This window comes from Oncorhynchus nerka, linkage group LG13 (assembly GCF_034236695.1).
Source record: "Oncorhynchus nerka isolate Pitt River linkage group LG13, Oner_Uvic_2.0, whole genome shotgun sequence".
Taxonomy (NCBI): Eukaryota; Metazoa; Chordata; class Actinopteri; order Salmoniformes; family Salmonidae; genus Oncorhynchus; species Oncorhynchus nerka.
Window position 1 is genome coordinate 49,478,341 of NC_088408.1, and position 17,073 is coordinate 49,495,413.

Genomic DNA, 17,073 nt, shown 5'->3' on the forward strand with positions numbered 1-17,073 from the left:
AGCCTGCAATTCAATGGCCTACTCATTGAGTGCTAAAATGTCACCAATATAAGGCAATTAAGTCACATACACAGATGTCTTCAATTAGAATTGTTCATGACAGCTTGTAAAGGCCCAATGTTATCACATACAAATTCATTCATTTGACATCAATGGTAATATGCAGAGAGTCGAGGGATGACTGACAGAGATTTTCCTGTCTCTTTCCCCATCCCCCACCTTTCCCTCTGTGGTCTTTCATTCCTCCCACATTCCATACCAAAACATGGCACCGTAGTGTTCTCGTTTCCGTAGTAACAGTTTCCTCTTGAGCTCTTTGTGTCCTGTCGAACCAACAGCTTGCAAGGCAACTGGAGGAGAGTCACCGATTAGTCCCAGTTTGATTTAGGTTGTATCCTGTTCCCTATATAGTGCACTACTTTTGACCAACGCCCTTGGTGTTTTCCCTATTTTGTTGAATTACAACCTGTAATTTTAATGGATTTTTATTTGGATTTCATGTAATGGACATACACAAAATAGTGCAAATTGGTGAAGTGAAATGAAAATAATTACTTGTTTAAAACAATTGTGTGTGCATTTGTATTCACCCCCTTTGCTATGAAGCCCCTAAATAAGATCTGGTGCAACCAATTACCTTCAGAAGTCACATAATTAGTTAGATTGCACACAGGTGGACTTTATTTAAGTGTCAAATGATCTGTCACATGATCTCAGTATATATACACCAGTTATGAAAGGCCCCAGAGTTTGCAACACCACTTAGCAAGGGGCACCAGCAAGCACACGGCACCATGAAGACCAAGGAGCTCTCCAAACAGATCAGGGACAAAGTTGTGGAGAAGTAAAGATCAGGATTTGGTTATAAAAAAAATATCAGAAACTTTGAACATCCCACAGAGCACCATTAAATCCATTATAAAACAATGCAAAGAATATGGCACCACAACAAACCTGCCAAGAGATGGCCGCCCACCAAAACTCACGGACCAGGCAAGGAGGGCATTAATCAATCAGAGAGGCAACAAAGAGACCAAAGATAACCCGGAAGAAGCTGCAAAGCTCCACAGCGGAGATTGGAGTATCTGTCCATGGGACCACTTTAAGTCGTCCACAGAGCTGGGCTTTACAGAACAGTGGCCAGAAAAACCATTGCTTAAAGAAAAAAATAAGCAAACACATTGTGTTTGCCAAAAGGCACGTGGGAGACTCCCCAAATGTATGGAAGAAGGGAGTCTGGTCAGAGGAGACAAAAATGTAGCTTTTTGGCCGTCAAGGAAAACTCTATCACCGCGAAAACACCATCCATGCACCATCCATCCACCATCCATGTGGGGATGTTTTTCATCGGCAGGGACTGGGAAACTGGTCAGAGTTGAAGGAATGATGGATGGTGCTAAATACAGGGAAATTCTTGAGGGAAACCTGTCTGCCTTCCAGAGATTTGAGACTGGGCCAGAGGTTCACCTTCCAGCAGGACAATGGCCCTAAGCATACTGCTAAAGCAACACTCGAGTGGTTTAAGGGAAAACATTTAAATGTCTTGGAATGGCCTAGTCAAAGCCCAGACCTCAATCCAATTGAGAATATGTGGTATGACTTAAAGATTGCTGTAGACCAGCTGTAGACCAACTTGAAGGAGCTGGAGCAGTTTTGCCTTGAAGAATGGGCAAAAATCCCAGTGGCTAGATGTGCCAAGCTTATAGAGACATACCCCAAGAGACTTGCAGCTGTAATTGTTGCAAAAGGTGGCTCTACAAAGTATTGACTTTGGGGGGGGTGAATAGTTATGCAAGTTTTCTATTTTTTTGTCTTATTTCTTCTTTGTTTCACAATAAAAAAATATGTTGCATCTTCAAAGTGGGAGGCATGTTGTGTAAATCAAATGATACAAACCCCCCCCAAAAAATATATTTTAATTCCAGGTTGTAAGGCAACAAAACAGGAAAAATGCCAAGGGGGGTGAATACTTTCACAAGCCACTGTACATAGGGAATAGGGTGACATTTGGGATGCAGTCAGCCTTGGTTTCTGTTGGTTGTGTTTGACTCAAGGATAAGACTAAAGTAATTACAATCCTCTAGCCTGAGTGAAGAGCCAAAACATTAATCCGTTTATAGTCCAACATGCTCTGGGATTTGCCTGGGAAACATAGCACAAATGGTCAAATTAATGTGTCGTGATTCAACCATGGAATGGATCAACTGCTGGTTAACGTTTGCATGTTGTTTAGTGATTTTTGCATAGAGCATCAGAAAATGAAATGACGGAAAGATGATGTCTGAATGTTTTCACTTCTCCTCTTCTCAAGGCTGAGAAACATTCATTTGATTCATGGGGATACATTTATAATAATAGGGCCCAGAACACCATTGCCTGAAATTTGGGGTCCAGAGGATACTGTCCTTGTGTATTTTTAAGCTTTCATTCAGACTATTTTTCCAGTACAGTATCTAAGACTGTCCATATTCCATAGTCTGTATACCAAGGGCACAGTCCTTTTACAAAGGCAGTGGGATAGAGAAATGCAGCTATATACTGTAGATTGAAAGACTCGCTACAATGTCCCTACCCAACCTTTCCCTCCACTGTGTGCCAGATTCACCAGATTCAATCCCTCTGACAATTATCCCTGTTTTGGTTAAAATGCCAACAACAACATTGGGAAAGGGGTATACCTAGTCAGTTGTATAACACTGAATGCCTTCAACTGAAATGTGTCTTCCGCATTTAACCCAACCCCTCTGAATCAGAGAGGTGCGGGGGGCTGCCATAATCGACATCCACGTCTTCTTGGTTGATAACCTCCTCCTTAGAAGGAAAAAAAAAGGAAGGACTAAGCTACTACTTGGAAACTTTCTGCAGCTATTTCCAATCCCAATTATGACAGACTGATAAGGTCTCTGGGTTTCAGTCTAATTCAATTCCAGTGTAGCCGCCTCACAGTGCTAAAGTGGCAGCTATACTGCTCTCATATCAGTCAACACTGACTATGCAGCAGTAAGTGGATAAAAGCATGGTATTTCACTTCATGACTACTACCATTTAAGATTTAATATAGTTTTAGAGGTGCTCCTCTACCCTCACTGCCTAGGCTATAACCTGAAACCAATGAATCAAACCTGAAATGATGGAGATCTCAATGTCTGATATTGGAACAACACATAGAGCACTTTAGGGAACCTACATGGGGTTATTTCATGAAAGATTTGGATATTGTACCCACTAAAATATGAATGGACATCCAATCCTTGTTCTAATCAAATTGTTGTAAAATAGATAATACTCAATCTAATTTAGGAAGGAACATTCCAAATCTTTCCCAAACGGTTATATTATGGTCTGCGTCCCAAATGGCACCCTACTTACTACACAGTGCAGTAGTTTTGACCAAGATGCCATTTGGGACATAGCCATGATCTGAGAATGACTGAAGTCTTGTGAGAGGAGCCATAGTGGAGTATTTGATGAATCTCCCCACCAAGCCCAGAGTAACAGGATCTGGGGCTGTTCTTACTAACCCCTAGGACCAGTCGCTCTGTCCTCTCACTCAGTCTTGCAGACAGAGGTTAAGTTCTTAATGGTAAGGTTGCCTAAGAATATGGATCATCAGTACTAATGGATGTTTTAAAGATATCGACCAGAGTGCTGAAGGTAAGATATTAGTGATATGGGAAAAATTGATACAGCAGTATCATTTTTTTACGATATCAATTTATATGACAAAGTGTTGATTCAAAAAAATAAAATGAAAAAAAAAACGTTTCTTTATTTCGCTAAGATCTTACCGTTAAAGGGGCAATCTGCAGTTGCTACGTCCATTTTTTAGACCTTTAAATGGATGATATATACCAGTTGATTCTTGAAGAATATAACTTAGATGCCTATGAGCTTAGTTCAACTGTCCTACCCCATCAGAACCCAAAATATAAGCTTGTTTTTGTCTTTGTTTGTAAACTAGGTAAATATAAACAAACACTGTATAATTTTGATATCGTGGATGGTCGGTCCTTGTTTCCATAACTCTGTCCATGAGTTTGAGAATGGTTACATTTCTCTAGCCCCATCCCTCAGTGTTCTACCAAAATAGTGGCTTGGAAACTGCTTTGTTATTGTTTGAACTGCAGATTTCCACTTTAAATGGTGAGCTAATATGTTTTGAGTACTTATGTCCATGACTGATCAAACTCATTTTCTCATGACTACAGGAGAAATATAGTGACCAATGTTTGGAACAGTGAATTGCATTGAAATTGCCATATCGAATTGTAATACATATAGAATTGTCATACATATAGAATCTAGGGCTGTCCCAGACCAAAATGTTGTCTGTTCTTTCGACCAATCAATTGGTCGAAATTGCACCATTTAAAAAAAATATATATATAGACACACCCTATGTGTTTTAATAAAATCAACTATATGCACTGAGCTTGATGCTTTAAGTGCATTGTTTGAATAAATAATTAAGACACACAAATGACTCGAGGGAGCCAGAGATCAAGATAACCCCAAGGGAAAAAAACTGTTCCTGACCCTCCTGCTCCTGCTGGCCTTCACAGATTTTGCCATTATGCTCCTGAAGTTGCTGGTAATAGGCTACACCAGGGGTCGGAAAGCTTTATCATGGGGAGTGCTAACTTGACAATTTATCGGGGGTTTTTTCCACATACACAATTTATCTTACAATTTCTAACCGATCTGCATGCCAGTTATGATTTTCATATACACATTTCCGTGGAACACTTCAATTATAATAATGTATTTTTGTACTATTATGGGTATTCAAAAAAAGCCTCCATAAAGCCAACAAATAAAAACATTGTAGGTAGAAAATATCATGATTTAAAAATAAATATCCTATAGCCCTAAATCACATTGGCTACACGTGGTTTGTTCATGTTCTTTCAATCACATTCATCTCTCTACTCTGCCTGTCTGCATCGAACTTGAAACATATCATCTATTAAACTGCAAGTTCATATCAACTATCAACTGGGTCCGGCCCTCAGGTCGCTCTAGCAAACTTGAAACATTGTATCAACTATTCTGGGCCCTCAGTTTACCCCTGCAGTGAGCTCCAGACAGACACCGTTGTATTTGCAGAACTTCGCAAGGGATAAGAAAGTAGCGTAATCAGGTATTTTATGACGTTTTCACTGTATGATATTTTCCCCTTTCACACCGAGGCTTGGTGGTTATAAGGGAGAGAGCTGGTAAGAATTGTCAAATACATTGAGGAGCTATTGTATATCATTCTCAATGGATGTAAAAAAACAGACTTGGTTTACTTGCTGTTTGAGGCGAAGAAGAAAAATACTTTGAGAAGCTCCACAGCTCATTAGCAGTGGTGAGTTAAGACAATCAGGAAAACTATCAGACATCCCCAAATGTGTACATTTGCGCGCAGGCCAGGTAGTCTAAGCTTGCGTAATCAGGTGCGCGTCTTTACTCAACATTGACAGGAGCGCAAAAAAAAGACAATTCATAAATTGACAACTCGTAAATGGAATGAAATAAACCAAAACTTGTTTGTCACAAGTGTAGCATGGGTTGTGAGCTCTGCAAACAACATGTCCACTCCGACTATGAGAACGGTAAACGACTGTATGCATTAACAGAAATGACTGTAACCAAACAAACATTGTAGATGAGAAAATATGGGAATTAACGGTAAATGTATTACTGGTGATATATGTAATGAGAAATTGATAGTCACTAACAATAAAAGGGCTAATAATTCACACAATTAAGTTATGAAACAATGGATGTGCACAAACCGGCCGGAGAGAGACGCGCCTTGTGCAGAGAGATGGACGGAGCCATCCCCGCGGCCTCCGCAATGAATTAGTCCACTCTTAATGTCCACCAGATGCACCATAGTCTTGCTTTCCGGCGGATGTCATTCATTTTCAATGGAGCAGTCCGCAACATTACGTTCGAGGTGCCTCACTAGGCTGCGTTCTGTGTACTACATTCATTCAATATTTTCAACTTGTGTGTTGCTTTACCGTGCGGTGGTACAAACGGGAGTACACACAGATTCCAACTACCTAGCTTTTAGAGAGTTGAAAAGCGAAGTACATGTACCTCAGGTACATAAAAGGCGGGTTAGACATTCGATAAAACAAAACACATGCATCTGGTGGACATCGGGCATGACATATTTTTGATAAATTTGCGACCGCAAACGAAATGAAATCTCGGGTCAGCCCTAATAGAATCGCAATACAAATCGTACCTGCATCGTGATAATATCGTATCCGGGGCTTCCTGGAGTGTACTATTTGCATTAGAGCTGAATCCACAGCAGACAGCCAGTGACTGTTGTTGTGGGAGGCCATTCCATTTGAATGGGAAAATGCATATAAGGCCATAACATAGTTATGGAAAGCGCCCAGTCCAGGGGGTGTACTTGTAGCGTACACAATGCTACCTCACGCTATAAACAGGAGATTGGCCTACAGGGCAGGAGCTTTTCTGGCTCAGACAATACTTACTTTTACTTTATATATATTTTTTAAATTGCACAGAAGGGCATGCCCTTTGTATGGTAAAATTCACGTAGCGCCATACCATTGCCATATGTATAGAATGTGCTACTAGATACCCAGACAACAGCAGGCTTTGAGAAGAGAAGAAGGGAGCCTCTGTTCATATCTATAAATAATGTGAAAATAAACACAAGGGCATACCTTTCATTTCATGGCTTTGTCACGGATGCCAGTCGAGTAAGATGCTTGGAAATGGTTTTTCTTCTCAGCCCTAGGCCAGTAGATTTCAGTCAGTGGGTGCATTCCAAATGCCCCCATATTCCCTAGACCCGAAAGAAAAAATACGTTTGGGATACACTTATTTATTTTTTTACATAAGAAGTGTTTGGGAAAACAACATTTTACGAATAAAAAAAGTTAGAAAATATTGTTATTTATCTTTTATTGTATGTGCAAAAATGTCCTCTATCGTGGTCATTAGGATGTAAACATGAAAACATTTACATTAAAGCACAGAGTTTCTAAACCCAGAGGCGCAACATAGCTAGACTTCCGGGAACGCTTGCAAAACAGGCGAAACAGACCAGGCCGGGGTTTGAGAAGTCAATGAGAGAAGTGAACAATTCTTCTTAAGTTGTTCATTTTCTTAAACTAAAGAAAGGCACAACCTAGATTTGAACCAATGTATTAAGTAGTTGAACATGTTATTACTCCAACCTCATGAAAGTGACACTCTGACACGTTTTAATTTTCATCAAAAACAACTTTATATCGAAGGAGTGTGTGTAATTAATTAATCAAACTTATTTTCAAATTTCTATAATATATGCTAATTTTGATGGCAGACATTTTTTTAAGAACCAAGAAGATAAAGTTGTCAAGGCCACACACATCTCACTGAATACTGTGGCTTATATGGCCTCAGAGATACAGACCAAGAACTGACGTTCACTAGAGAAGACAAAAATGAAATGCTGGGTCTCAGGAGGATAAAATTGTGCACTACTTTTCACCAGAGCCCTATGGGGTGTGTTGAATTGTGCCACTGAAAAGCAGGCTATTCATTTTCACTTTCCAGGAAGGCCATTACTCATTGGCCCTGGCCCTCTTGTCTTGTCACCTAATGAAGTCAGATACAAAGGACATGACAGTAGTGCTTTAATGTGATTGCACTGACCATGCACATGAAGAAAACACTGGGATTGGGATAAGTGAGTTAGCTAATCAAATAATTACTGTCTGTGCATGTCTGTTTGTCCTAACAATTCTATTAGTTGTAAACATTCCACCCACTCAAATACAGAGACCACACTAAGAACAACTACCAATTAGGTCTACATACTTTTCCATTCTTAAACCTTTCTTTTTATCTTCTCTCGTGCAGCTGTCCGTTCCTGGCGTCCAACCTAACCCCAGCCATCCCAGTGATCGGAGGGGTGTTGTTTTTCTTTGTGCTGGGGATGCTCTTCAGGGCCAGCTTCAGTGACCCGGGGGTCCTGCCCCGCGCCACGCCCGACGAGGCTGCCGACCTGGAGAGACAAATAGGTAACTAGATAGGTAAATAGGTAATAGACCGTCGTTTCCTGACGGTCCAGGGGATGGTTTCCCAAATGGCACCCTATTCCCTATATAGTGTATGTGAGTAGTATACTACTTTTGACCAGAGGTGGGTTTTGGTCAAAAGTAGTCCAAGGTCCTGGTCAAAAGTAGTGCACTATATAGGGAATAGGGTGCATTTTGGGACTTGGACCAGGCAGGACTCTGCACTCAGAGTCTCTGATGCTGTTTATTCTCCTTGTTTGTGTTCAGCTAATGAGGCACATAGATTTGAGGTCAACGTGAACTTCCCCTGACCACTGTCAAACGGTTTGAATCGAGCCAATCACATGCGGCCTCTAACCGCCTTTGGTGTCTGTGTTCACGTGTGAGATTATAAGGTAGTCAGTGTTGTTTATGTTTGGAGATGACATCAGCTTTGAGAGGTGCTTTACCCTGAGCACCAATGGCATGTTGTTCAAACAGTCTGACTAAAGGCCTCGTTTTAGAGTTCAATCTAGAAAAGATCTCATCAGAGTCCCAAATGGTACCATATTCCCTGCATAGTGCACTACTTTTGACCAGGGCTCATAGGGCTCTGGTCAAAAGTAGTGCAATATGTAGGGAATAGGGTGCCATTTGTGATGCAACCCTCTATCACAGGAGCAAGCCACTAGTTCCGTTTTGTTATGAGATGTCCAATCCAATGCGTACCAAGAAGAATCAGTCAGTGATTTTCAATGAGCAAAATCTGTGCTATACAGACAGAACAATCTGGATGTATTTTTGGAACTCTGTTTTTTTTCTGTGAATACAGCATTCCAGAATAGACTTGTCAATCACAAAATATCCAGTACTAAGAGAATGACCAAATTTGGGCATTGTTTGCTCTGTTTATCTAACTCCAGCTTTCTTAGAGCAGGAGAGAAAGCGTCTCTCGTGGTTCCGTCACAAATGGCCCCCTATTCCCCGCGTAGTGCACTACCATAGGGCTCCAGTCAAAAGTAGTGCACTATATAGGGATTAGGGTGCCATTTGGGACATACTCCTATGTCTCACCACATCAACAGTGTTTTAAACAGCCATTGAGGAAGGGTAGAAGTAATTCACTGTTATATTTACTCAATTCGGTTGTTAACAGTCTGTGGCCGGTCACAATGTGATGCACTAGAAACAACATCCACACATCCTCTAGTAGAGGATCTGGAGGTTCAGTACTGTGTGGTCAACTCTACAAACAGCGAAATTGGTACTAATTGCCATCAAAATCATACCTGTAAACAAGAATTACATTTAGTTTATTACACGTTGATGAAAAGTGATATTACAGGCCTGCACTGAAAAAAGCGGTGAACTTTTGGAGAAGTAGTCTAGTCCTATTGTCTGTTTCACAACCTTCACTAGCTCTTGCAACCTCTAAACTCCTTCAAACGACTTTCTTTCCCTCTCTTTTGTCTTTGTCGCTCCCTCTCTCCAGTCTCGCTCACAACAAATGCTTGCTTTCCTGCAGCTCAATATGTTTTCAATTCTAAGCTGCTTTATTTGCTGCTTCCCACAACTCACTTGCAGTCAAACAAATCCTTCTGTCTGATATCTGCTTGATCTCTCTCTTGCACTGTGTGTGTGTGTGTGTGTGTATATATTTGTGTGTGTGTTTGTTTTTCTCCTCTCCTTTATATACACATCTCATCATTCCTGCACCGTCTTCCAGCAGGAGTCTTGTTGTTAAATGCGTTCGCAATCCTCTGTGTATAAGAACGGCATCTGAAGTGACAGCAAGTGATCTCCTTCCCTTTCCCCAATATGCATAATGTATGCTCTGTCCCAACGCAACTGCCGTCACCACCACTGTCAATGTCTTGTTTTTCATGTACACAAAGTGGTGGTTAAATATTTCGGCTAAATCTCAGTCCCACAGATGTTCACCACAATGACGTCGCCTGAAGCTTTGATCCAAAGTTACTTTACAGCCTCTTTAAAATCTTCATCGTTAACTTTATACACTCAGTTTATATTAAACAATAAACCAGTGGCACAGTGTATGAAGGCAGTGATGCTGAGTGATGGCAATGAAACCCTGTTTAAAGTATCCTCCTTTTTAAATGAAGGCATACAGAGTTGGCTACATATTTTCAATTTCCTCCTCCAGAAAAAAAGCAGAACAGATGTGCAAGGGATAATATGCATAGTAATAATGAACTGTACTTCAAAATCAAAGTTTATTTGTCACCTGCGCCAAATACAACAGGTGTAGTAGACCTTACAGTGAAATGCTTACTTACAGGCTCTAACCAATAGTGCAAAAAAGGTATTAGGTGAACAATAGTTAAGTAAAGAAATAAAAACAACAGTAAAAAGACAGTGTAAAATAACAGTAGCGAGGCTACATACAGACACCGGTTAGTCGGGCTGATTGAGGTAGTATGTACATGTAGATATGGTTAAAGTGTCTATGCTTATATGATGAACAGAGAGTAGCAGTAGCGTAAAGAGGGGTTGGCGGAACACAATGCCGATAGCCCGGTTAGCAAATGTGCGGGAGCACTGGTTGGTCGGGCCAATTGAGGTAGTATGTACATATGTACATGAAAGTATAGTTAAAGTAACTGTGCATATATGATAAACAGAGAGTAGCAGCAGCGTAAAAGAGGGGTTGGGAGTGGCACACAATGCAAATAGTCTGGGTAGCCAGTTGATTAGCTGTTCAGGAGTCTTATGGCTTGGGGGTAAAACTGTTGAGAAGACTTTTTGTCCTAGACTTAGCACTCCGGTATCGCTTGCCATGCGGTAGTAGAGAGAACAGTCTATGACTGGGGTGGCTGGGGTCTTTGACAATTTTTAGGGCCTTCCTCTGACACCGCCTGGTGTTAGAGGTCCTGGATGGCAGGCAGCTTTGCCCCAGTGATATACTGGGCCGTACGCACTACCCTCTGTAGTGCATTGCGGTCAGAGGCCGAGCAATTGCCATACCAGGCAGTGATGCAACCAGTCAGGATGCTCTCGATGTTGCAGCTGGAGAACCTTTTGAGGATCTCAGGACCCATGCCAAATCTTTTTAGTTTCCTGAGGGGGAATAGGCTTTGTCATGCCCTCTTCACGACTGTCTTGGTGTGATTGGACCATTCTAGTTTGTTAGTGATGTGGACACCAAGGAACTTGAAGCTCTCAACCTCCTCCACTACAGCCCCGTCGATGAGAATGGGGGCGTACTCGATCCTCCTTTTCCTGTAGCCCACAATCATCTCCTTAGCCTTGGTTACGTTGAGGGATAGGTTGTTATTCTGGCACCACCCAGTCAGGTCTCTGATCTCCTCCCTATAGGCTGTCTCGTCGTTGTCAGTGATCAGGCCTACCACTGTTGTGTTGTCTGCAAACTTAATGATGGTGTTGGAGTCGTGCCTGGCCATGCAGTCGTGGGTGAACAGGGAGTACAGGAGGAGACTGAGCACGCACCCCTGGGGGGCTCCAGTGTTGAGGATCAGCATGGCAGATGTATTGCTGCCTACCCTCACCACCTGGGGGCGGCCTGTCAGGAATTCCAGGATCCAGTTGCAGAGAGAGTTGTTTAGTTCCAGGATCCATAGCTTAGTGATGAGCTTTGAGGGTACTATGGTGTTGAACGCTGAGTTGTATGTAGTCAATGAATAGCATTCTCACATAGGTGTTCCTTTTGTCCAGGTGGGAAAGGGCAGTGTGGAGTGCAAGAGATTGCATCATCTGTGGATCTGTTTGGGCGGTATGCAAATTGGAGTGGGTCTAGGGTTTCAAAGCTTTTCATGGCTCAGTGCTTTCAAAGCACTTCATGGCTACGGACGTGAGTGCTACGGGTCTGTAGTCATTTAGGCAGGTTGCCTTTGTGTTCTTGGGCACAGGGACTATGGTGGTATGCTTGAAACCTGTTGGTATTAGAAACTCAATCAGGGACATGTTGAAAATATCAGTGAAGACACCTGCCAGTTGGTCAGCACATGCCCGGAGCACACGTCCTGGTAATCCGTCTGGCCCTGCAGCCTTGTGTATGTTGACCTGTTTAAAGGTCTTACACACGTCGGCTATGGAGAGCATGATCTGTCACTGTGGGGACGACATCCTCGATGCACTTATTGATAAAAGCCAGTGACTGATGTGGTGTACTGCTCAATGCCATCGGAAGAATCGCGGAACATGTTCCAGTCTGTGATAGCAAAACAGTCCTGTAATTTAGCATCTGCTTCATCTGACCACTTTTTATAGACTGAGTCACTGGTGCTTCTTGCTTCAATTCTAGCTTGTAAGCAGGAATCAGGAGGATATAGTTGTGGTCGGATTTACAAAATGGAGGGCGAGGGAGATTTTGTCTGTCATAGTTGAAGTGTCCCTATGATGAAAATTACAGACCTCTCTCATCTTTTTAAGTGGGAGAACTTGCACAATTGGTGACTGACTAAATACTTTTTTGCCCCACTGTATATATATATACACACACACAGTTGAAGTCGGAAGTTTACATACACCTTAGCCAAATACATTTAAACTCAGTTTTTCACAATTCCTGACATTTAATCCTAGTCAAAATTCCATGTCTTACGTCAGTTAGGATCATCACTTTATTTTAAGAATGTCAAATGTCAGAATAATAGTAGAGAGAATTATTTATTTAAACTTTTATTTCTTTCATCACATTCCCAGTGGGTCAGAAGTTTATATACAATCAATTAGTATTTGGTAGCATTGCCTTTAAATTGATTAACCTGGGCCAAGCGTTTCGGGTAGCCTTCCACAAGCTTCCCACAAGTTAGGTGAATTTTGGCCCATTCCTCCTGACAGAGCTGGTGTAACTGAGCAAGGTCTCCTTGTTCGCACACGCTTTTTCAGTTCTGCCCACAAATATTCTATAGGATTGTTGTCAGGGCTTCGTGATGGCCACTCAAATACCTTGACTTTCTTGTCCTTATGCCATTTTGCTGCAACTTTGGAAGTGTGCTTGGGGTCATTGTCCATTTGGAAGACCCATTTGCGACCAAGCTTTAACTTCCGGACTGATGTCTTGAGATGTTGCTTCAATATATCCACATAATGTTCTTCCCTCATGATGCCATCTATTTTGTGAAGTGCACCATTCCCTCCTGCAGCAAAGCACCCACACAACATGGTGCTGCCACCCCCGTGCTTCACGGTTGGGATGGTGTTGTTCGGCTTGCAAGCCTCCCCGTTTTTCCTCCAAACATAACGGTGGTCATTATGGCCAAACAGTCCTATTTTTGTTTGATCATACCAGAGGACATTTCAACAAAAAGTACAATCTTTGTCCCCATGTGCAGTTACAAAACGTAGTCTGGCTTTTTTATGGCGGTTTTGGAGCAGTGGCTTCTTCCGGGCTGAGCGGCCTTTCACGTTATGTCAATGTAGGACTCGTTTTACTGTGGATATAGACACTTTTGTACCTGTTTCCTCCAGCATCTTCACAAGGTCCTTTGCTGTTGTTCTGGGATTGATTTGCACTTTTCTCATCAAAGTACGTTCATTTCTAGTAGACAGAACGCGTCTCCTTCCTGAGTGGTATGACGGCTGTGTGGTACCATGGTGTTTATACTTACGTACTATTATTTGTACAGATGAACGTGGTACCTTCAGGCGTTTGGAAATTGCTCACAAGGATGAAGCAGACTTGTGGAGGTCTACAATATTTTTCTGAGGCCTTGGCTGATTTCTTTTGATTTTCCCATGAAGTCAAGCAAAGATGAACTGAGTTTGAAGGTAGGCCTCCAATTGACTCAAATGATGTCAATTAGCCTATCAGAAGCTTCTAAAGCCATGATATCCTTTTCTGGAATTTTCCAAGCTGTTTAATTTTGAAGGCACAGTCAACTTAATGTATGTAAACTTCTGATCCACCGGAATTGTTATACAATTAATTATAAGTGAAATAATCTGTCTGTAAGCAATTGTTGGAAAAATGACTTTTGTCATGCACAAAGCAGATGTCCTAACCGACTTGCCAAAACTATAGTTTGTTAACAAGAAATTTGTGCAGTGGTTGGAAATGGGTTTTAATGACTTCAACCTAAGTGTATGTAAACTTCCGACTTTAACATTTACATTTACATTTAAGTCATTTAGCAGACGCTCTTATCCAGAGCGACTTACAAATTGGTGCGTTCACCTTAAGACATCCAGTGGAACAGCCACTTTACAATAGTGCATCTAAATCTTTTAAGGGGGGTGAGAAGGATTACTTTATCCTATCCTAGGTATTCCTGAAAGAGGTGGGGTTTCAGGTGTCTCCGGAAGGTGGTGATTGACTCCGCTGTCCTGGCGTCGTGAGGGAGTTTGTTCCACCATTGGGGGGCCAGAGCAGCGAACAGTTTTGACTGGGCTGCGCGGGAACTGTACTTCCTCAGTGGTAGGGAGGCGAGCAGGCCAGAGGTGGATGAACGCAGTGCCCTTGTATGGGTGTAGGGCCTGATCAGAGCCTGGAGGTACTGAGGTGCCGTTCCCCTCACAGCTCCGTAGGCAAGCACCATGGTCTTGTAGCGGATGCGAGCTTCAACTGGAAGCCAGTGGAGAGAGCTGTATATTTAACTTAATTTAATTTATTTAACTGTATATATATATATATGATTTGATTTTCAACAAACTTAACATGTGTAAGTATTTGTATGAACATAACAAGATTCAACAACTGAGACATAAACTGAAGAAATTCCACAGACATGTGACTAACAGAAATGGAATAATGTGTCCCTGAAAAAAGGGTGGGTGAAAATTAAAAGGAACAGTCAGAGTCTGGTGTGGCCACCAGCTGCATTAAGTACTGCAGTGCTTCTCCTTATCATGGACTGAACCAGATTTGCCAGTTATTGCTGTGAGATGGTACCCCACTCTTCCACCAAGGCACCTGCAAGTTCCCGGACATTTCAGGGGGGAATGGCCCTAGCCCTCACCCTCCAATCAAACAGGTCCCAGACGTGCTCAATGAGATTGAGATCCGGGCTCTTCTCTGGCTGTGGCAGAACACTGACATTCCTGTCTTGCAGGTAATCACGCACAGAACGAGCAGTATGGCTGGTGGCATTGTCATGCTGGAGGGTCATGTCAGGATGAGCCTGCAGGAAGGGTACCACATGAGGGAGGAGGATGTCTTCCCTGTAACGCACAGTGTGTGTGTGTGTGTGTGTGTGTGTGTGTGTGTGTGTGTGTGTGTGTGTGTGTGTGTGTGTGTGTGTGTGTGTGTGTGTGTGTGCGTGCGCATGTGAGTGTTTGCTTGTGAGTCTGTGTGTGTATGTGCATCTTATCTCTGAGTGGAGTGCTAGGTCCTGCTGAGCAGATGAATAATGTAATGCCAAGTAAACATCGTTCCCCAGCGGCCCGCCACTGTAAAATACATCAGCGAGGAAGCCAGTAAAATGTGCTGACTGATATATCAAGCTCCGAAAGCCTATGTAATCAAATTGAATCAAATCAAATTTTATTTGCCACATGCGCCGAATACAACAGGTGAAATACTTACTTTACAAGCCCTTAACCAGCAATGCAGTTTTAAGAAAAATACCTAAAAAAATAAGGAATGAAAGTAACGAATAATTAAAGTTAGCAGTAAAATAACAGTAGCGAAGCTATATACTGTACAGGGGGTACCGGTTGTGGTGGTTCATTTCTTTACTATCAAATGAGGAGAGACAAACCTATCGTACAAGTCAGAGTTATACTTAAACTAAATCTTGAATCGCTTATTAATAAGGGAGCAGGTCAATACAATGCACACATATAAAGTGAATCGATTGAGTGCTCTACAATAATGTTGGCTGGCCAACGATTCATGCTCAAATGATTCGTTGAGAGCCCCGAGACAAAGTACAAAGGTATTTTATAGCCAAGATACACCCCTTTCAACCTACATGACGAACAACAGATGTATAGAATGGGTCACAAGGTTAAGATTTGTATGAAAGACACCTGTAATTCATAACAGACAGTATCTGCTGTGTCAACAATTGTCATTGTATAGAGACCAGTGTCTGGCCCTCTAACTCCATACTGGAGCCATGTCTCCCTGGTACCATATAGAACAGAAACATTAACTCATGCTCTGGATTGCTCTTTAGGTTTTATCACCCAAAAGACATGGTAAATCTCCTGTCAGTCCCAGAGGCCCATCCTCAGTAGAACACACACACACAATAGTTATAAGAATCCTCTATTCTGTTGCATAAAACAACCATTTGATGCAATAAAAGTATTATAACATGATCTTGAAATTTTCCACCATACGGTACAGAGTCAATGTGCAGGGACACCGGTTAGTTGAGGTACTTGAGGAAATATGTACATGTAGGTAGAGTTGTTAAAGTGACTATGCATAGATAATAACAGAGAGTAGCATCAGGGTAAAAAGAGGGGGAGGGGGGGGCAATGCAAATAGTCTGAGTAGCCATTTGATTAGATGTTCAGGAGTCTTATGGCTTGGTGGTAGAAGTTGTTTAGAAGCCCCTGAAATGTGATGGCGTGACTTGCTTTGTTTATCACAGGGAAATAAAAACAGAGCCTGAAAATTGCCCAAACTCAAACCCCCTTGGATACAGGAACTCGTGTCTGGCCCCTAACGGACAGGCTGTGCTTTAGGAATAAGATACAGCTCTGAGGCTGTACTGAATATCCACCATAGGAGAACAAAGGAATATGCTTCCCTTGTGAACCAAATCTGACTTGCTCTTGTTTGGTCCTCCTCAGGCGCGGCTAACGGCCCCAGTGGTCCAGGGTACAGGCCGCCCCCGAGGACCAGAGAGGTGGTCATCAACGGGCAGACGGTGAAGCTCAAGTACTGCTTCACCTGCAAGATCTTCAGGCCCCCGCGGGCCTCGCACTGCAGCCTGTGCGACAACTGTGTGGGTGAGTACTGTAGTCCTGAAAATAATAGGAGAAGCTAACTAACTCGATGGCTGCTCTATATGCATGACTTTTAAACCACCTACTCTCCCCATCTCTCCCTTTCTCTTTCCACTATTTTATTTCCCTTTTCTATCTGCTTCTCTCTTCTTCTTTATGTCTCTATTCCACTCTTTCC

The 17,073-nt window shown here is 42.2% G+C and overlaps 1 protein-coding gene across 1 annotated transcript in view; it reads left to right on the top strand.

Moving 5' to 3' along the window:
• LOC115139635 (palmitoyltransferase ZDHHC14-like) overlaps nucleotides 1-17,073 on the top strand; it is a 49,125-nt gene that overhangs the window by 17,410 nt on the left and 14,642 nt on the right. The window contains exons 2-3 of the mRNA XM_029677245.2: nucleotides 7,879-8,039; nucleotides 16,740-16,898. Coding sequence (XP_029533105.1) covers nucleotides 7,879-8,039; nucleotides 16,740-16,898 — 320 coding nt within the window. The remainder of the gene's footprint in view (nucleotides 1-7,878; nucleotides 8,040-16,739; nucleotides 16,899-17,073) is intronic.